Genomic DNA, 15,571 nt, shown 5'->3' with positions numbered 1-15,571 from the left:
AATAATAAAAAACATCGCAATAATTTCTGAATTTATAGTAATTCATCTGTTTCTGTTTCACAGAGTTATGTCAGTTTATATTTTATCATGATAGAGTAAAAGATAGCATTCAATAGCAACCATTTATAAAAAAAAATAAACGTCTTTCCAAGATAATCAGTTTATCTTGGAATGATGACATCTATAAACAGTTATTCTATAAGTACATTTAAAAATATATAAATAGTAATCCAAATGAGGAACATAATTTGATATTCATAAAACTATCAATAAACAATGATGTAGGTGTTATTTTCAGGAAATAATTGTGGTTTTTTTTTCTAACCGATTAATTTCCACAATTCCTTGAATTATTAAATAAGTTAATCTATTTAAGTCACATGGTACCTTTAATAGCTGTAAAATATGGTTATACAAACATCAATCATCAATATACATTTCTTACATTACATCAAAAAAAGATTAAATTTCATTTTTTTCCCATTTATTTGCGTAGTAAGATATTTTCAAGATTAAAAATGACATTTGAATAAGAAAATTGCTTTGAATTTTTTTACCATCAATCAAAATCTTTTTAATCAATCAACCATGACAGAACAAAGCTGTCACTTCAAGAGAAATTATGGTAGACACTCCCACATAATACTGATTGTTCTAAGGACTGATAGTCATACCAATGAATGGTAAACCAGAAATGAATAAAACATAATATCACTATTTTGTGCATTTTTCCTTTGATCTTTTTTTGTAATAATTTTACATATCATGCTACTTGCATGAGATGGACAATTATCGCTAGAAATTAAGGAGGCATTTGGAGTTGCTAATGCAATTGACATGAAATTGACAAAGGTAAAATAGCGATAAAAAGATTATCATTGGTAATCTCAACTTGATTGCTTTTCTCGCTTTCTTCGTCCCGGCTCAAGCGAGAAAATCAATCTCTTTGAGATGATCAACCATTATCTATAAATGCATTGTACTCCTTTGGTGTATACAACTATAGGCCCCTGAGAGACAATAATCCCTTATCTAATTCTAAGTATTCTACTGTTTGGATACTGTCTAGGACTTTTCATCAGCATTATATAGAATCTTATTTTTAAATTGATAGGAATTTAATAGATTGATTAATTGTTCATTACATAAAGCCCAATGACAAATATTTCCTGCATATTTCAGACAAGAATTAATTAATAAGAAATCTAAAAGGTATAATTTTCATCATGACCATTCAGTTTGTAATATGTTTTATGTATCTAATTTCCGAGTTACAATTTGTCACTTTTTTAATATAATTACAACTATGTAAGAATCCTGAATTATGATTGGTTGAAAGCCAGCGTATTTTTCACCAATTTACTGATATCACATGAATATTGTTCATTTTTAACACCACCAAGGTATTTGCCAAAAGGATATGCCTTTTTTACCCTCGCTGCCGTGGTATTTGCCAAAAAATACTTTATACGACTGGATGCTTGTAATGTCATGATCATCAATGCGTTTTTGAACATTAACGTTCGGTGTAATTAAACAGATATAGCATGTTCTTGAGGGGTATTTGCGAAAAATACCAGTCTTGAGAATGAATTTTCCTCGCCTTACGGCTCGCAAGATTTAACATTCTCTCGACTGGTATTTCGTAAATACCCCTCCTCAACATGATATATCTGTTTCTGATCCCTGAATATATTTTTCTCTAATTTATGTGCTATACATTTCTGAAGTAGTGGGAGGAATATTTTTCTCACCCCGCTTAAGAAATTGTCAGTACTTCAGTACTTTGATTACGTTTGTGATATACTTACAATCTATAAGTTTTTGATCAGTACTTCAGTACTTTGATTATGTTTGTGATATACTTACAATCTATAAGTTTTTGATCAGTACTTCAGTACTTTGATTATGTTTGTGATATACTTACAATCTATAAGTTTTTGATCAGTACTTCAGTACTTTGATTATGTTTGTGATATACTTACAATCTATAAGTTTTTGATCAGTACTTCAGTACTTTGATTATGTCTGTGATATACTTACAATCTATAAGTTTTTGATCAGTACTTCAGTACTTTGATTATGTTTGTGATATACTTACAATCTATAAGTTTTTGTAGACTGTTCCTCATCACATGTATATTTTCTATTCCACAGAAATAAAACTTGATATCAGAATAATAATTCTCATTCTCAAAGCCTTTCCCTGCAGCCTTGTTAGCCATAGCATTTATCTGAAATTATAATTGATTTTGAGCATAATTTTACAAAGCATAGGGAGCAAAATGCAAGGAAATACATGGCAACACACTAAAGATTTCTTTCTGAATTGTATTGTTGGACTTCAGTCTAATTGCCTTCATCTTTTGTGTAAGTAAGATAACAAATTAACCAATTCTTAAAGTTAAAAAAGTGAGAAATGTTTAAGTTTTTTGGCATTAAAATGTACACTCTTTTTTTTTATTTGGAATATTTTCAATAGACTGACATGGATATTTCAATCACCAATTACAAAATATGTATTGTAAACCAAGCAATTATAACAAAAATGTGAATGAGAAATATCAAATTTTTTTTTATCAAAAAGTCAACCAGCCAGATACTTTTCAAAATATTGTGAATATAAAATGTATAAAAACAAACCTTAGGCCGGGTGTCCACAACATACATGTATTTTGACTTTGGATTAGCTTTGAGAATTGCATGTAACATTTGTTCATCTTCAACACATCTTGCACTGAATCCTGCCAATGGCTGACTACATCTGCATATCGCAGCCTGAAAATGTGAAGATAAGAATTTTTTTTTTTTAAATATGGCATTATCACTGTCTAATACTTATATAAACTGTGCTTCACATGATCATCATAATAGATCATGTGATACATTTTATTTAAAACTAGTACCTCTTTCTCAAACTGATCATAAGTTATAGTACAATGTTTGTTTTTCAAGTTTTTGACATTGGTTATATGATGGCCAACTGATTACCATAATTTAATTAAGGAGTATTCTGGATTGATAGGCTATCCAGAGAACTAATTCATGCTGCTTTGTCAGGATTTGATTTTATTATTTTTGTTTAAAATAACTCAACAGTTCAGCAGCACTAAAGTAACTTAAAATGTCTTCAGTAAACATTGCTCCATTTAGAGAATGTAATAGTGTGATTGCCCAATATTGTAAACTGATAAATTTATACAATATAATATGTAAGGATGATATTCAGTAAAATTATAACAATACTTAGACAATCAGCAGTTCTTTAGTCTAGAACATACTTTGACCTTTAGTTGTGTACTTTTTACACTTTGTGACTCATTTGTTCTCAAAATGCATCGTCTTATTTTTTATAGATACTTCATCAGATTAGCCATTGTTTCCAGACTATATTTTACCAAGGAGCCTTTCCAAGAAATGTTTGTATTCAGAGATTGAAAATCATCTCCATATATTTTTATCAAGCAAAAAAATTATTCTACAGAAAATGTTTCCCAAAGTTCTTGAGATCATAAAGCACAGTCTGAGTGAAATGTTCTGATTAAAACCTATTCAATAGACATAAACTTAGGGATGTGCAATGTGATATATAGTCAAATATAATATCTTAACTTTATATTACCTGGTTAGATCTGTTAAGATATGATAATACTGGTAATCTTCCACGACTTCTGAACTTTGAACTTCCGACAAGAATAGGTGTTGTAGCGCTAGCTGGGACATATAAATTTCTTGGATAAGTATCACAGATCTAAAAGTAAAGAGAAATATTTAATGTTTATACAAAACTTTCCGTTTTTTCAGATATAATATTAACATTTAAATATATGATATTCATAGGTATTCCTTGTTTGTCGTTTTTATGCAACATCTTCTTATATTTATTTAAATTACAGCCTAATGACCAACAAAATAAAATTCATAGCAGCTTATAACCATGACCTTTTTTTTCAGATGACCATGTACAATGTAGAATGTAAAATAGCATAATCTTGAGTTACTTCATAGCTTTTATTCATATTTGTGAGTGCCCAATGGGTACTAGGTACACCTATACAGAGATATTCTGTGTCTGTGTCATACTCACTTCATAGATTATATTCATATTTGTGAGTGCCCAATGGGTACTAGGTACACCCATACATAGATATTCTGTGTCTCTATCATACTCACTTCATAGATTATATTCATATTTGTGAGTGCCCAATGGGTACTAGGTACACCCATACAGAGATATTCTGTGTCTGTGTCATACTAACTTCATAGCTTTTATTCATATTAGTGAGTGCCCAATGAGTACAAGGTACACTGTACACCCATACTGAGATATTCTGTGTCTGTGTCATACTCACTTCATAGATTTTATTCATATTTGTGAGTGCCCAATGGGTACTAGGTACACCCATACAGAGATATTCTGTGTCTGTGTCATACTCACTTCATAGCTTTTATTCATATTAGTGAGTGCCCCGTGGGTACTAGGTACACCCATACAGAGATATTCTGTGTCTGTGTCATACTTACTTCATAGATTTTATTCATATTAGTGAGTGCCCAATGGGTACTAGGTACACCCATACATTTATATTCTGTGTCTGTATCATACTCACTTCATAGATTTTATTCATATTATTGAGTGCCCAATGGGTACTAGGTACACCCATACATATATATTGTGTCTGTATCATACTCACTTCATAGATTTTATTCGTATTATTGAGTGCCCAATGGGTACTAGGTACACCCATACATATATATATTCTGTGTCTGTATCATACTCACTTCATAGATTTTATTCATATTAGTGAGTACCCAATGGGTACTAGGAACACCCATACAGAGATATTCTGTGTCTGTGTCATACTTACTTCATAACTTTTATTCATATTTGTGAGTGCCCAATGGGTACTAGTTACAACCATACATTGATATTCTGTGTCTGTGTCATACTCACTTCATAGATTTTATTCATATTTGTGAGTGCCCAATGGGTACTAGGAACACCCATACATAGATATTCTGTGTCTCTATCATACTTACTTCATAGCTTTTATTCATATTAGTGAGTGCCCAATGGGTACTAGGTACACCCTGATACAGAGATATTCTGTGTCTGTATCATACTTACTTCATAGATTTTATTCATATTAGTGAGTGCCCAATGGGTACTAGGTACACCCATACATAGATATTCTGTGTCTCTATCATACTAACTTCATAGCTTTTATTCTTATTATTTAGTGCCCAATGTGTACTAGGTACACCCATACGGAGATATTATGTGTTTGTATCATACTTACTTCATAGCTTTTATTCATATTAGTGAGTGCCCAATGGGTACTAGGAACACCCATACATAGATATTATGTGTTTGTATCATACTTACTTCATAGCTTTTATTCATATTAGTGAGTGCCCAATGGGTACTAGGTACACCCATACGTAGATATTCTGTGTCTGTATCATACAGGTGCCACCCAAACGACTTTGGAATGTCATCATTCAAACTAAAGTCAAATGCATATAGGGATTCAATATTACCTGTCAAAGAGAAAAATAAAACATTAAATTATTTCTACAGAATCGAAATTAATAATGAATATGAAGAGACATTTAGTAAGATGTTTCAATCAAAACAATGAAAAATAAACTTTTGACACAGAGATATGTCTTGACTGTAGGCTGAAAATTATAAAAAAAAATACAATATGATCAGGACAGCAACATTGCTTAGTTGCTGGACAATGACATAGTGGGCAGCATGTCAAAACTGTCTTTTCAGGCCAGACAATAATTGGCTAAGCTGTGTACAGCATGTTACAACAGCAAAACAAAGGCATTAGGAATTGAACAAGGAACAAGTGTATATCAGAAGCACCTGCTGACACATAATATTGCTAGACAGATAAAAGTCAAGGAATAATCTACCTAATATGATATCATTACTGAAAGTTTTGAATATTGTTGTCAGACATTTCTTCAGACACGTAGAAAAGCCTGTCTGACCCAACAATAAATTGCCTTGCAATTAATATCAGACAGACTGATAGACTTTTGCACAACTAAATAATTACTGACAGGAACTCAACAAATAGAATTTCAACTTGATTTTGGTATGTCAGCTGGATATAGAGAAATTCATAATAATAACTATTTATTAATTATGCCCAATGGAAGTATTTTATAATACATCATGTCAGGACAAATCTCACCAACATTTCTAAAGATAGTAACAAGTACATCATATTGATCAACTTATGGATCTTTATTAAGCCTAGACATAATTTCACAATTATTTCTAATTCCTTAACAAACAACCTCATTGTATCCCAGACAGGTCAAGTATTCCTTAACAGGTGATAGTCTGGGAATTATTAGTCCCTAAACCCACAATGGACCTACTGAAATATTGTTTCTTATAGGTCATGCACTATCCTATAGTTAATGATATTGATTAGATTAAGTCCCATGACTTTCTTTTATCAATTTACTTATTTTTCTTGTCTTATTGGACTGCGTTTTTTCATTAGGAATGTGCTATTTTAGTGTTTCAATATGATGATGAAAGTCCCCTGGTAAATTATATTTTTGTATTTTTGGAACGTAGAAGTGGATAAATACTGTATCACATAAAAGTAATTTCTCCATTGTTTTCTCTCATGATATATATAAACAAACTTTTTGAAATTTGGGGAAATATTCGTACTATGACCATACAAGAATTCAATTTGTATATTTGTGGATATTTGAATTCCTCTATTTGCCAAAGTTTGCATACAATCATATATAAAATAGATTTTTTGTTGATTGTTTATATTACCTATGAAATCCAAGAAAATAGGTATATAACAAATACATAATGAGTTCACAGCATTGGTTACAAGTATCTAATAAGATGCCTCCTCTAAAGCCTCTTTCCATTATTAATCAAAGCATCAATCCTTCCATGAACTTCCTGTAATTTCCTAGATATCAAATCATTTTAATTATGAACTTTTATCTAATTGTGCAATACAATCAGTATCATCATATTTAAACTGCTGTTTACCGGTAATTACAAAGCCATCTAGGTACAATTCTACATGCACAATAGATACAATTACTTGCTCCCATTGTGACATACAAGTACAAAATTATTGGAAAACATTTAATAGGCATTTTAAATAATATATCATTTTAATATGAATCACAGCTGGGATTATTATGCTAAAATAGTCCAAGATCACAATAGCTGTGGTCTCTTACAGTTTTTGGGAAGGAGTGCAATATTTAGTTGTATAAAAAGATTTGAATTAATCTTGATTGGACTATTTAGAGTTTCATGGTGTCAATCTGCAGTCTTCATTAAACATGTTCATGATAATAAATCTAAGATGATAGTAGTTATTTCAAGGATAGCAATAGATGTATTATATTTTATAACTCTCATACATGTATATGACATTTCTAAAACATTTTAAGTTACTGTGGATTCATTTATTTTTTGTTTTACCATTTTTTGTGGATCAAGGAAATCTTGCATCTCGGTGGATATTTGATTTCATGTTTTTTAAAAGTCTGCATACAACCCAATAACAAATGTGTATACGTTGAACATCTAAATTTATGTTCAGAGTAATAGTAATACATTTTGATAACATTATTTTTTGTGAGAGATTCAATAGTTTTCATCTGGAACAGGCAATAGATCTGCAATCAAATTTTGCAGATTTTAATGTTCTTAAAATAAACACCCTGTAATCATTGCTGATAATTCTTCAGAAGTTTCAAATTCTAACTTATATATTTAGTTCACAAATATCTATGTCAGTATGTGCATCAATACCACCAATGATACTGCAGTCCTTTTTCAGTTTACATGAAACTTAAAAGGTTACTTATTGATATTTCAGCACTGTTCACAGACTTATCGGTGTATTGAATAAGCGAGAAGGTTTCTATACTTTACGTTGTGTTACTTTTATGATTAAAATATATGTCTAAGGTGCCCATACAATGGAACAAAGTAATATGTCATAAAAATGAGACTTAAATACGGGAAACATGACGTTAAATATTTGCACTATATTCTCAACATCCTGGTCACAACACCAAAATGTATTGATTAAACTAGTATATCTCTATACTTTGCATAGTGTTACTTTAATGATTAAAATCAATACCTAAGGTGCCCATACAAAGGTACAAAGTAACGTCATAAACATAAGACGAGAATACAGGAAACATAACGTTAAATATTGGCACTTTATTCTCAACAACAGGATCTTCATTATATTCTTACTTTGGTTTGGGGTTATTGTCAGTATTCTGTTTACTCTTATTATCGCTTATTCTTTTTCTTCCTTATTAAATTTCTTTGAAGATAAACAAAGTACAAAGTATTTCGGAATAAAGCCTTACTTGGTTGTGATAGTTGCTGTAATGACTCAGTGATATCCTGGCAGTCTCTATCACGAGGTATTACGAATGTCACACAACGAAAATCTTTACATCTTATCTGTAGCGGTGATCCTCCTGTTGTCAAGGGTAACCTATCTATTGTAGACATGTGCATATGGAGTACCTGAAAAACAAATAAATATGTTTAAGAAATGATATGGGGTATACATGTTAATGAGACAGAAACAATACAACACAAATAATGACCTCTCATATCAATTGTGTAAAATCAAGAACACTCATTTTTTCCACTATCGAGAATGGTCCTTTCTGAAAGATAACAAAGCTAACACACAATAGAAGACATGACCACTTACAGGATAAGTTGATATATAAATGATAAGAGTGGAGACAACTGAAAGTAAGAATATAAAAGTTGAGATACCAGACATTTGAGCTTTGCAGAAAAAAAAATTCAATCAAATCTGAAACTGACACCATCCGAATATACCATGCACTAATCCTTCAATCATACAAAAAGCTGGCTAAAATAAGGAAAAGAATGGAGAGGCAAAAAGTTAAGAACTGTTAAATTTGGTTTGTGTATCAAATTATTCCATTAGTACTTCAATTCCACAATACAAATTTAATATATCAACTCTTCCCTTCACAAATGTCCAGAGAGACGAAATTCAATCAATACAAAGATTTGTTTGGACAGTTTGTGCTAAAACATTGAATTTAAAGGAAACAGTTATTTAGTTAGTAAACCCACACAAGCTTCATCATTTGATCATCAATGCAAAAAAGTTCACATAACCATGACAATTGATAAATGGAAAAAAACATTTTATTTGTTTATGAACCATTAAAATAATAATGTAAATGTCTTCTGAACTGTAACAATCTGATTTCTATATTAACATTGAAATTGTTCACAAAAAATATAATAAAGTCAACCTATAAAATTGTTGCTTCCATTTCCAGAGATTTCTATCATTAAAAGTTATTTAGTCTTTGGACCATGAAAATTATATCAATTTTATACGGTCATAATTCTACAGGAACTATTTCTGGCTTTATCAATTTAATTCATGGTATTTTTTTTTATTTATCTTCCAATTATTACGCAATTTGAGCACAGATAATTTGCTTTATCAGTAAACTCTTCATTATCAACAAAATCTATGTCCTTCCCAAGGGAAACAACTCTCAAAATGCATCCTTAATACAGGGTCAATTAAAGAATAGGCAAATAATTAAACTTTTGCTTTATCTCTAAATCATAGCACCTCAGATATATTATGACTTTTATAACAAGTATTGTATCAAAACCAGGGTTTAATAATTATCATGTATGCATGAAGAAAAGCAAAAGAAAAAAAACAAAAAAACAATAACAAAAAAAAAAAAGAAAAAAAAAAAAAAAAAAAGAAAAGTAAATGACCAACAAAAAATTATTCACTGAATAATAATGACCTGCAGACTTCAGAGAAATTAACTGCAACACTTTACACACTAATTCTGATAAAAAAAGAAGTGAATAGTCACAGAAATTTGTTATCTTGTAAACATGAAGTGTTTGCTCTGAGTACACACAGTTGTCCTCCTTTTAATATTTTTTCCAAAATCATATAAAAAGAACAATTTTGTACAAAAAGTTATCATTATTGTTAGTTTGTGACTTTAATCATTAGTGATCACTAATCTGCTAATAATGGAAATTGCGTGTAAAAAAACTAAATTAATTCTTCCCCCACATTTTCAGTTAATGATTTCTAGCTTATAGTAGTGCACCATTGGGTATTGTCAACAAGATAGATGCAAACTCTTGCGTAAATAATATTCATAATGTTCATTGGGGAAATGTCACGGTTTGACAGATAAGCAGGTTAATCATTGTTACAATAATACAGGTAATGTGACGTCCGCTTAATCACGTTATGGTTCCGTAATCCCTTATGATGGGACACAGCTCCTGTTAGCTTTACCACTATGGAGTAACACGATTAATCATAGTTCTACAAAACCAAAGGGCAAATAAATTTTTCATGGGCATATGAATCTTATATGATTTTGTAGTAGTATTCTATGTAGTGATTTATCATCAAAATGGATAATCAATGAAAGATGAAGACAAAACAAGAACAAAGTTGAAAGGTTTTCTATAGGCAGAAAAAAAGGAGAGCATAAGCATTTGGTAAATGACATTATATAAATTTGATGGATGAGGCTTTTATGGCAGCCAAAAACATTTTCAAGATTTTTTATATTATAACCTTTTAACCCTTTCCTCCATTGATTTTTTTTTTGGCATACTTGATTCGCATAGGATTTTTTTAATAAAATGCTGAAAATGTGCTTTAAAGTATTAAGGCATTGCAAAAAATAACTATTTCATCATATAAATTTAAGTCAGATATTCCTATGATATTCCTTTTCATATTAAATACAAATTTTATTAAAACTACTGCAGACACTTTGCAGTCAAAGTGTTTCAACTGAGGTAATACACAGGCGTCCAAAGACATCATTATGGAGTAAAGGGGGTGGCGTCAAAAGGCTTCATTATGGAGTAAAAGGGGTGGCGTCAAAAGGCGTCATTATGGAGGAAAGGGTTTTGTTAATAACAAATCTTGCCATGTACAAGTAACAACATGCAGCTTAAAGTTTCATAGAAGTCCCAGAGTAAGGCAAATTCCTGTAGACAACAATAATTTTGTTCTATACCAGTCAAGTAAATTTTGCCGGAAATTGAGACAGCAACATTTATCTCATCTAGTATAAGGCAGGTTTTATAAGTTTTGAAAATTCTAAATAACTGTCTAAGTAGGGGGGGGGGGGTTCGGAGGGGTCCTGATCCCAAACTCCTGTGCTTGAAAACATGAAATCATGACGTCCTGAATTAAAATGTCCCCTCTACGAAGGAAAACAGTGTAACTGAAGACCAAGATACCCTTTATGTTGAAATTTTATTGTTGCCTAAACTTGCAACAAATTGGTGTTGAGAAACCAGACGTGAGAGTACACTGACAAATTATAAATAGTTATATTGAAATGAATGGCTGCACTTGTTGATCATGACAGTTTAACTATTAAATGGAACAAATTTATATTAAAACCAAGTGCAAATGTCAAATTTAATATGAATCTATATGCAATCAATCAATAAAATAGCAAACAGCAGATTTAGTAGGATGGAAAGTTATAATTTATCACCGTAATGTGTCTGATCCATCATTACAATATTAAATGGATAGCCGAGGCATACACACATCAATAGCAGCATAACCAAACATTCTGATTTCCCAACTAGATCAAATTGATATTTTCTACAGTAACAGTGAATCTCTACGTCAAAATAAAATTGGTAGAAAACTTGATTTAATCTATCTGCCAAGAGCCACTTTGGCTATCAATCTACCCTAAAAATTAGATTAATCTGAAAGGAATTAATAGTTCTATGCAACTATGTCAGTTGTTCTTTGTATGTTCATTTGTCAAAAAAAGCCAACATACCTTATCAAATCGATACAGGCAATTATACTAAGAGGAAATTCTGTAGCCCAAAACAGAACAATATTCTGTACTTGTCAGAAACGCTTATCAATTTAAGCTGGGATAAATATATGCCATTTACCAAAGACTTCTAACATGAAATAAATTATATGACAGTACCAATAATGCACACAGTATCTTTATTTCATCACCATAGACATAAGGCTCCAGTTTGTCAGAGCATGCTGTTGTTTTTCTACTCTCTCACTGACAGATAGAAATTATTAGTTGATTTTCTGTTTTGTTAAAAACAAAGATATCAATTTCACATTTTAAATAGACAGAAATAAGTTTCATATCTTCTTACAGTGAGAAAACAATTCCTTTGTTTTGACACTAAATAGTTTTTACTAAAAGATATCTTTTCAATTTTGATTTGTTTGTGTTATTGGGTTGCTGTTTTCTTGTTTGAATGTATCAAAACATCAACATAAAAATATGCAAATAATACTTTAATGCTGTTTATAAAGTACTGTGGATTCATTAATATTGGTTGGATACCAATTTTTGTGGATTTCGTGGGAACAGGGGAACCACCAATTTAAATGTTCAACGAAATTTAAATATCCTCGAATATGTGAGTTTTTCGCAATCCACGAAAATTGGTACCCAAGAAAATAAATGAATTCACAATACCTTTAAGTAAAGGTTTGAGGTTAAATTGACAATAAAGAGAAACAAAGGAAAGGTCTGAAGAGAATCTATTCAAATACAATAGATATAACTAACCATGTTTTCTACAAATTTTCGGTAGGCATTTTGACACCCGTAAGATCCATCACTTTTTTTTCTTTTTCTCTACAATTTCTTCTATTATGACGCCATTTATAAACATAGTAGCCCTATTTGCATTTTCTAATTGCTTCAAACTTTAATCATTCCAATAAATTCATCACAAAAAAAATGTTTCAGTAAACATTTCTCTTGATTTACAATAGTCATTTTGTTGTAATTAAGTGTTCTAAACACGTCTTTACTGCAGACATAGAAATCGTCTTAGCTAATATAAACAGACATTAAATAGTGCAGAAACTATTTGAAAACAACCTGAATCAATACATAAAAAGTAAACTCGATCAAAATATCAATCTATCCCACTTATTGGATTTGAGTTGGAAATAGAAATCTAAATAAGATTTTGTCACTGGTAGTCGCTCTAATATAAGCACCAGAGTCCTACGAATCAAGCTGTTATTATTTGTTTGAAGTAATCTAAGAGAAAAGTCAACAACAGGCATTAAGATCGAGGCAATTTACAAATATTTTGAGTCAATCAAACTCGTTTATAAGTGAAGTGTTAAGTTTCAATCTTTCGTAATTGACATTTCTAAACTGCAAAGAAAAATAAATTGATTACAATACCAACAAATATTCACTCTAAAGAGAAATGATGGTTACACATTTAGCATTGACAATATTTAGTTATGAATTCCAAAAGTAGTAATGACAACTGCATACAGCATCAGAGATCAGAGAAATAATCTGTTTGAATTATTTGAAAACAAAAATAAAATAATATGAGATCATTACTTAAAACTCTGATGGCTATATAAAACCCTTTTGAGAATGAAATATCTTAAAAAAAAGAGGTATCACACATGGTGCTCACTTCTCAAATACCACTTTTTTTTCACCTTCCATTTTTTTCCCTTCCTTTTTCCCAGATCCATCTTATTTTCACTTCCTACATCCCAGATCTTAAAAGTGTGTCATGCATAAGCAATAACAACCTTTAAAAAAACATTTTGCTTATTAGTTCCAACAAAACACATAGCTTGTTATTCTTGATTATGTCACGGAACTCAAATTATAAATTTCCTAAAATAGCAAAACTTGGCATGAACTCTTATGGTACTTTTCTATAGAGACAATTGCATGGAATGAAAGTAAGTATCTTTAATTACTGTATTTATTGATGGTTCAACTGCAAGAAAATTAATTTTAATCAAAATGAAATGTAAAAAACTGCACTCCAATCAAATTTGATTGACATCTCTCAGAAATGATGCAGATCTGCTGTTTAAATGGTATTATCCCAGACAAAATTTCTTGTTAAAGTATTCAATTAATTCTGTTCAATTATTCAATAGAATTCAAATTAAACTGCTAGTTCTAAAGTACATATAATGCAAATTAATATAAGGTGCAAACTCAATTTAAAACCTCAAACATCTTGTTTTATACTTCCTGCTTTTTTAAATTAAGAACAATAAATGAGGGATAATTAAGTTCTATATTTGCCCTTATTGTAACATTACTTTTAATCACTTCTAAAAAAAAAATCTGGTAAATATAAAAATGCAATACTCAGCTGCACCTAATTTCACTTCGCTCTAAGCCATGTTGCTAGTTACTACAGTTTGATATTGATGTCAATGATGACTTATCTTTAATAAGCGAAGGACAGATTAAAGTAATTGGCTATAATGGGGAAATAAATATTAATGGCGTCTATCTAAGAAATATTTCTTGTTTTTGCAGTCCTTAACTTTAAAATTGTTAAGTGATATTGGGATATGGCATCTAACATCCTTTGGTGAACAGCTGATAGTTATTGCTAGTTATATAAGGACTAATTTTAGTGTTGGTAAAGGAGATAATTACCTGATTGACTTAGCTGGCATGCCTGTAGCCAGGAGGGTTCCGGGGGTTCGGACGAACCAACCCCCCCTTGAAAACAAATAAGCACTGTTAAAGTCAATGTTCTGTTCGAATTGTGACTGTCAAAAGTTGAGTTTGTGAGTCCAAAAAAAACCCTCTTGGAAATTCCTTGCTACGGGCCTGGCTGGTTATATTAAGGGCATACAATACAGTTACAGGGGAGGTAATGACGTTGCTAACGTAAAATGTTATTTTAGCAACGTCAAACTGTGACATATCGAGAAAAGATGCATTTTTCGACTGATTTTTATCATTCAAACTGATTTAATTTGAAAACGAGTTCATGGACCCCTATTTTTCAAAACGGCATTTTGTTTCATTTTGCAGGGGGATTATATGACCCAAATTTTATAAAACTGTAAATAGAGGATTTTTTTTAATTTTGATAAACATGCAGTAAGTAAAAAATTTCGTTTTTTTCTCAATTCATGAACATTTGATAAATATGAGTTATTTCTGAATAAAAAAATGCATATTTTTTAAGGATAATTATAAAATACAGAAATTACCGATTATTTAACAAAAAACAATTTGTGTTTTATCTTTTAAAACAAAAAAGTTATGTCTTTCTTACGAAAAAGAAATTACGGCAACAAATCTGAATTTTGAGCAAATATACAAAATTTCGACCTCATTTAACTCAAAAAGTAATACATGAAGGTATATTTTTTTATTAAATATTTGATTTAATCAGGTAAAAAATAGCATATATTAAAATTTTCAGGAACTTGTAAATACAGGATCAAAACTGTATGGTATGCCCTTAAACACTGATGTTTCTGCTCAATTTTGAATTGATCTGCAAGTCTTACACTGTGTACTGTGTATGTTCTATATAAAGTTATCTTAATGTTAACAATTCATTCAAGTTTCACAAGTTAACAGTGGACTTATCTCACATGTTAACAGTTGATTAAACTCACTTAAAAAGAGTTTACTAATCTCACATGTTAACAGTTGTGATCTCACATGA

General features: G+C 30.5%; 1 protein-coding gene across 8 annotated transcripts in view; it reads right to left on the bottom strand.

Annotated features, from left to right (window-relative positions):
• The window catches only part of LOC134697375 (myotubularin-related protein 6-like), a 53,739-nt gene that overhangs the window by 13,507 nt on the left and 24,661 nt on the right, over positions 1-15,571 (bottom strand). For 3 of the 8 annotated variants that reach the window (XM_063559619.1, XM_063559621.1, XM_063559622.1), the window contains 5 exons: positions 8,401-8,563; positions 5,387-5,541; positions 3,623-3,751; positions 2,644-2,778; positions 2,102-2,234 (listed from right to left, as the gene is read on the bottom strand). In XM_063559619.1, the coding sequence (XP_063415689.1) occupies positions 2,102-2,234; positions 2,644-2,778; positions 3,623-3,751; positions 5,387-5,541; positions 8,401-8,563 (715 nt within the window). Of the gene's footprint in view, positions 1-2,101; positions 2,235-2,643; positions 2,779-3,622; positions 3,752-4,001; positions 4,052-4,352; positions 4,429-4,524; positions 4,601-4,868; positions 4,943-5,128; positions 5,196-5,386; positions 5,542-8,400; positions 8,564-15,571 lie in introns of those variants that run through there. The other 5 variants (XM_063559620.1, XM_063559626.1, XM_063559625.1 and 2 more) reach the window with 5 other exon arrangements.

This window comes from Mytilus trossulus, chromosome 14, assembly GCF_036588685.1.
Source record: "Mytilus trossulus isolate FHL-02 chromosome 14, PNRI_Mtr1.1.1.hap1, whole genome shotgun sequence".
NCBI lineage: Eukaryota > Metazoa > Mollusca > Bivalvia > Mytilida > Mytilidae > Mytilus > Mytilus trossulus.
The sequence above is the reverse complement of the archived record's forward strand: the minus strand, read 5'-3'. Positions and strand labels throughout refer to the sequence as shown.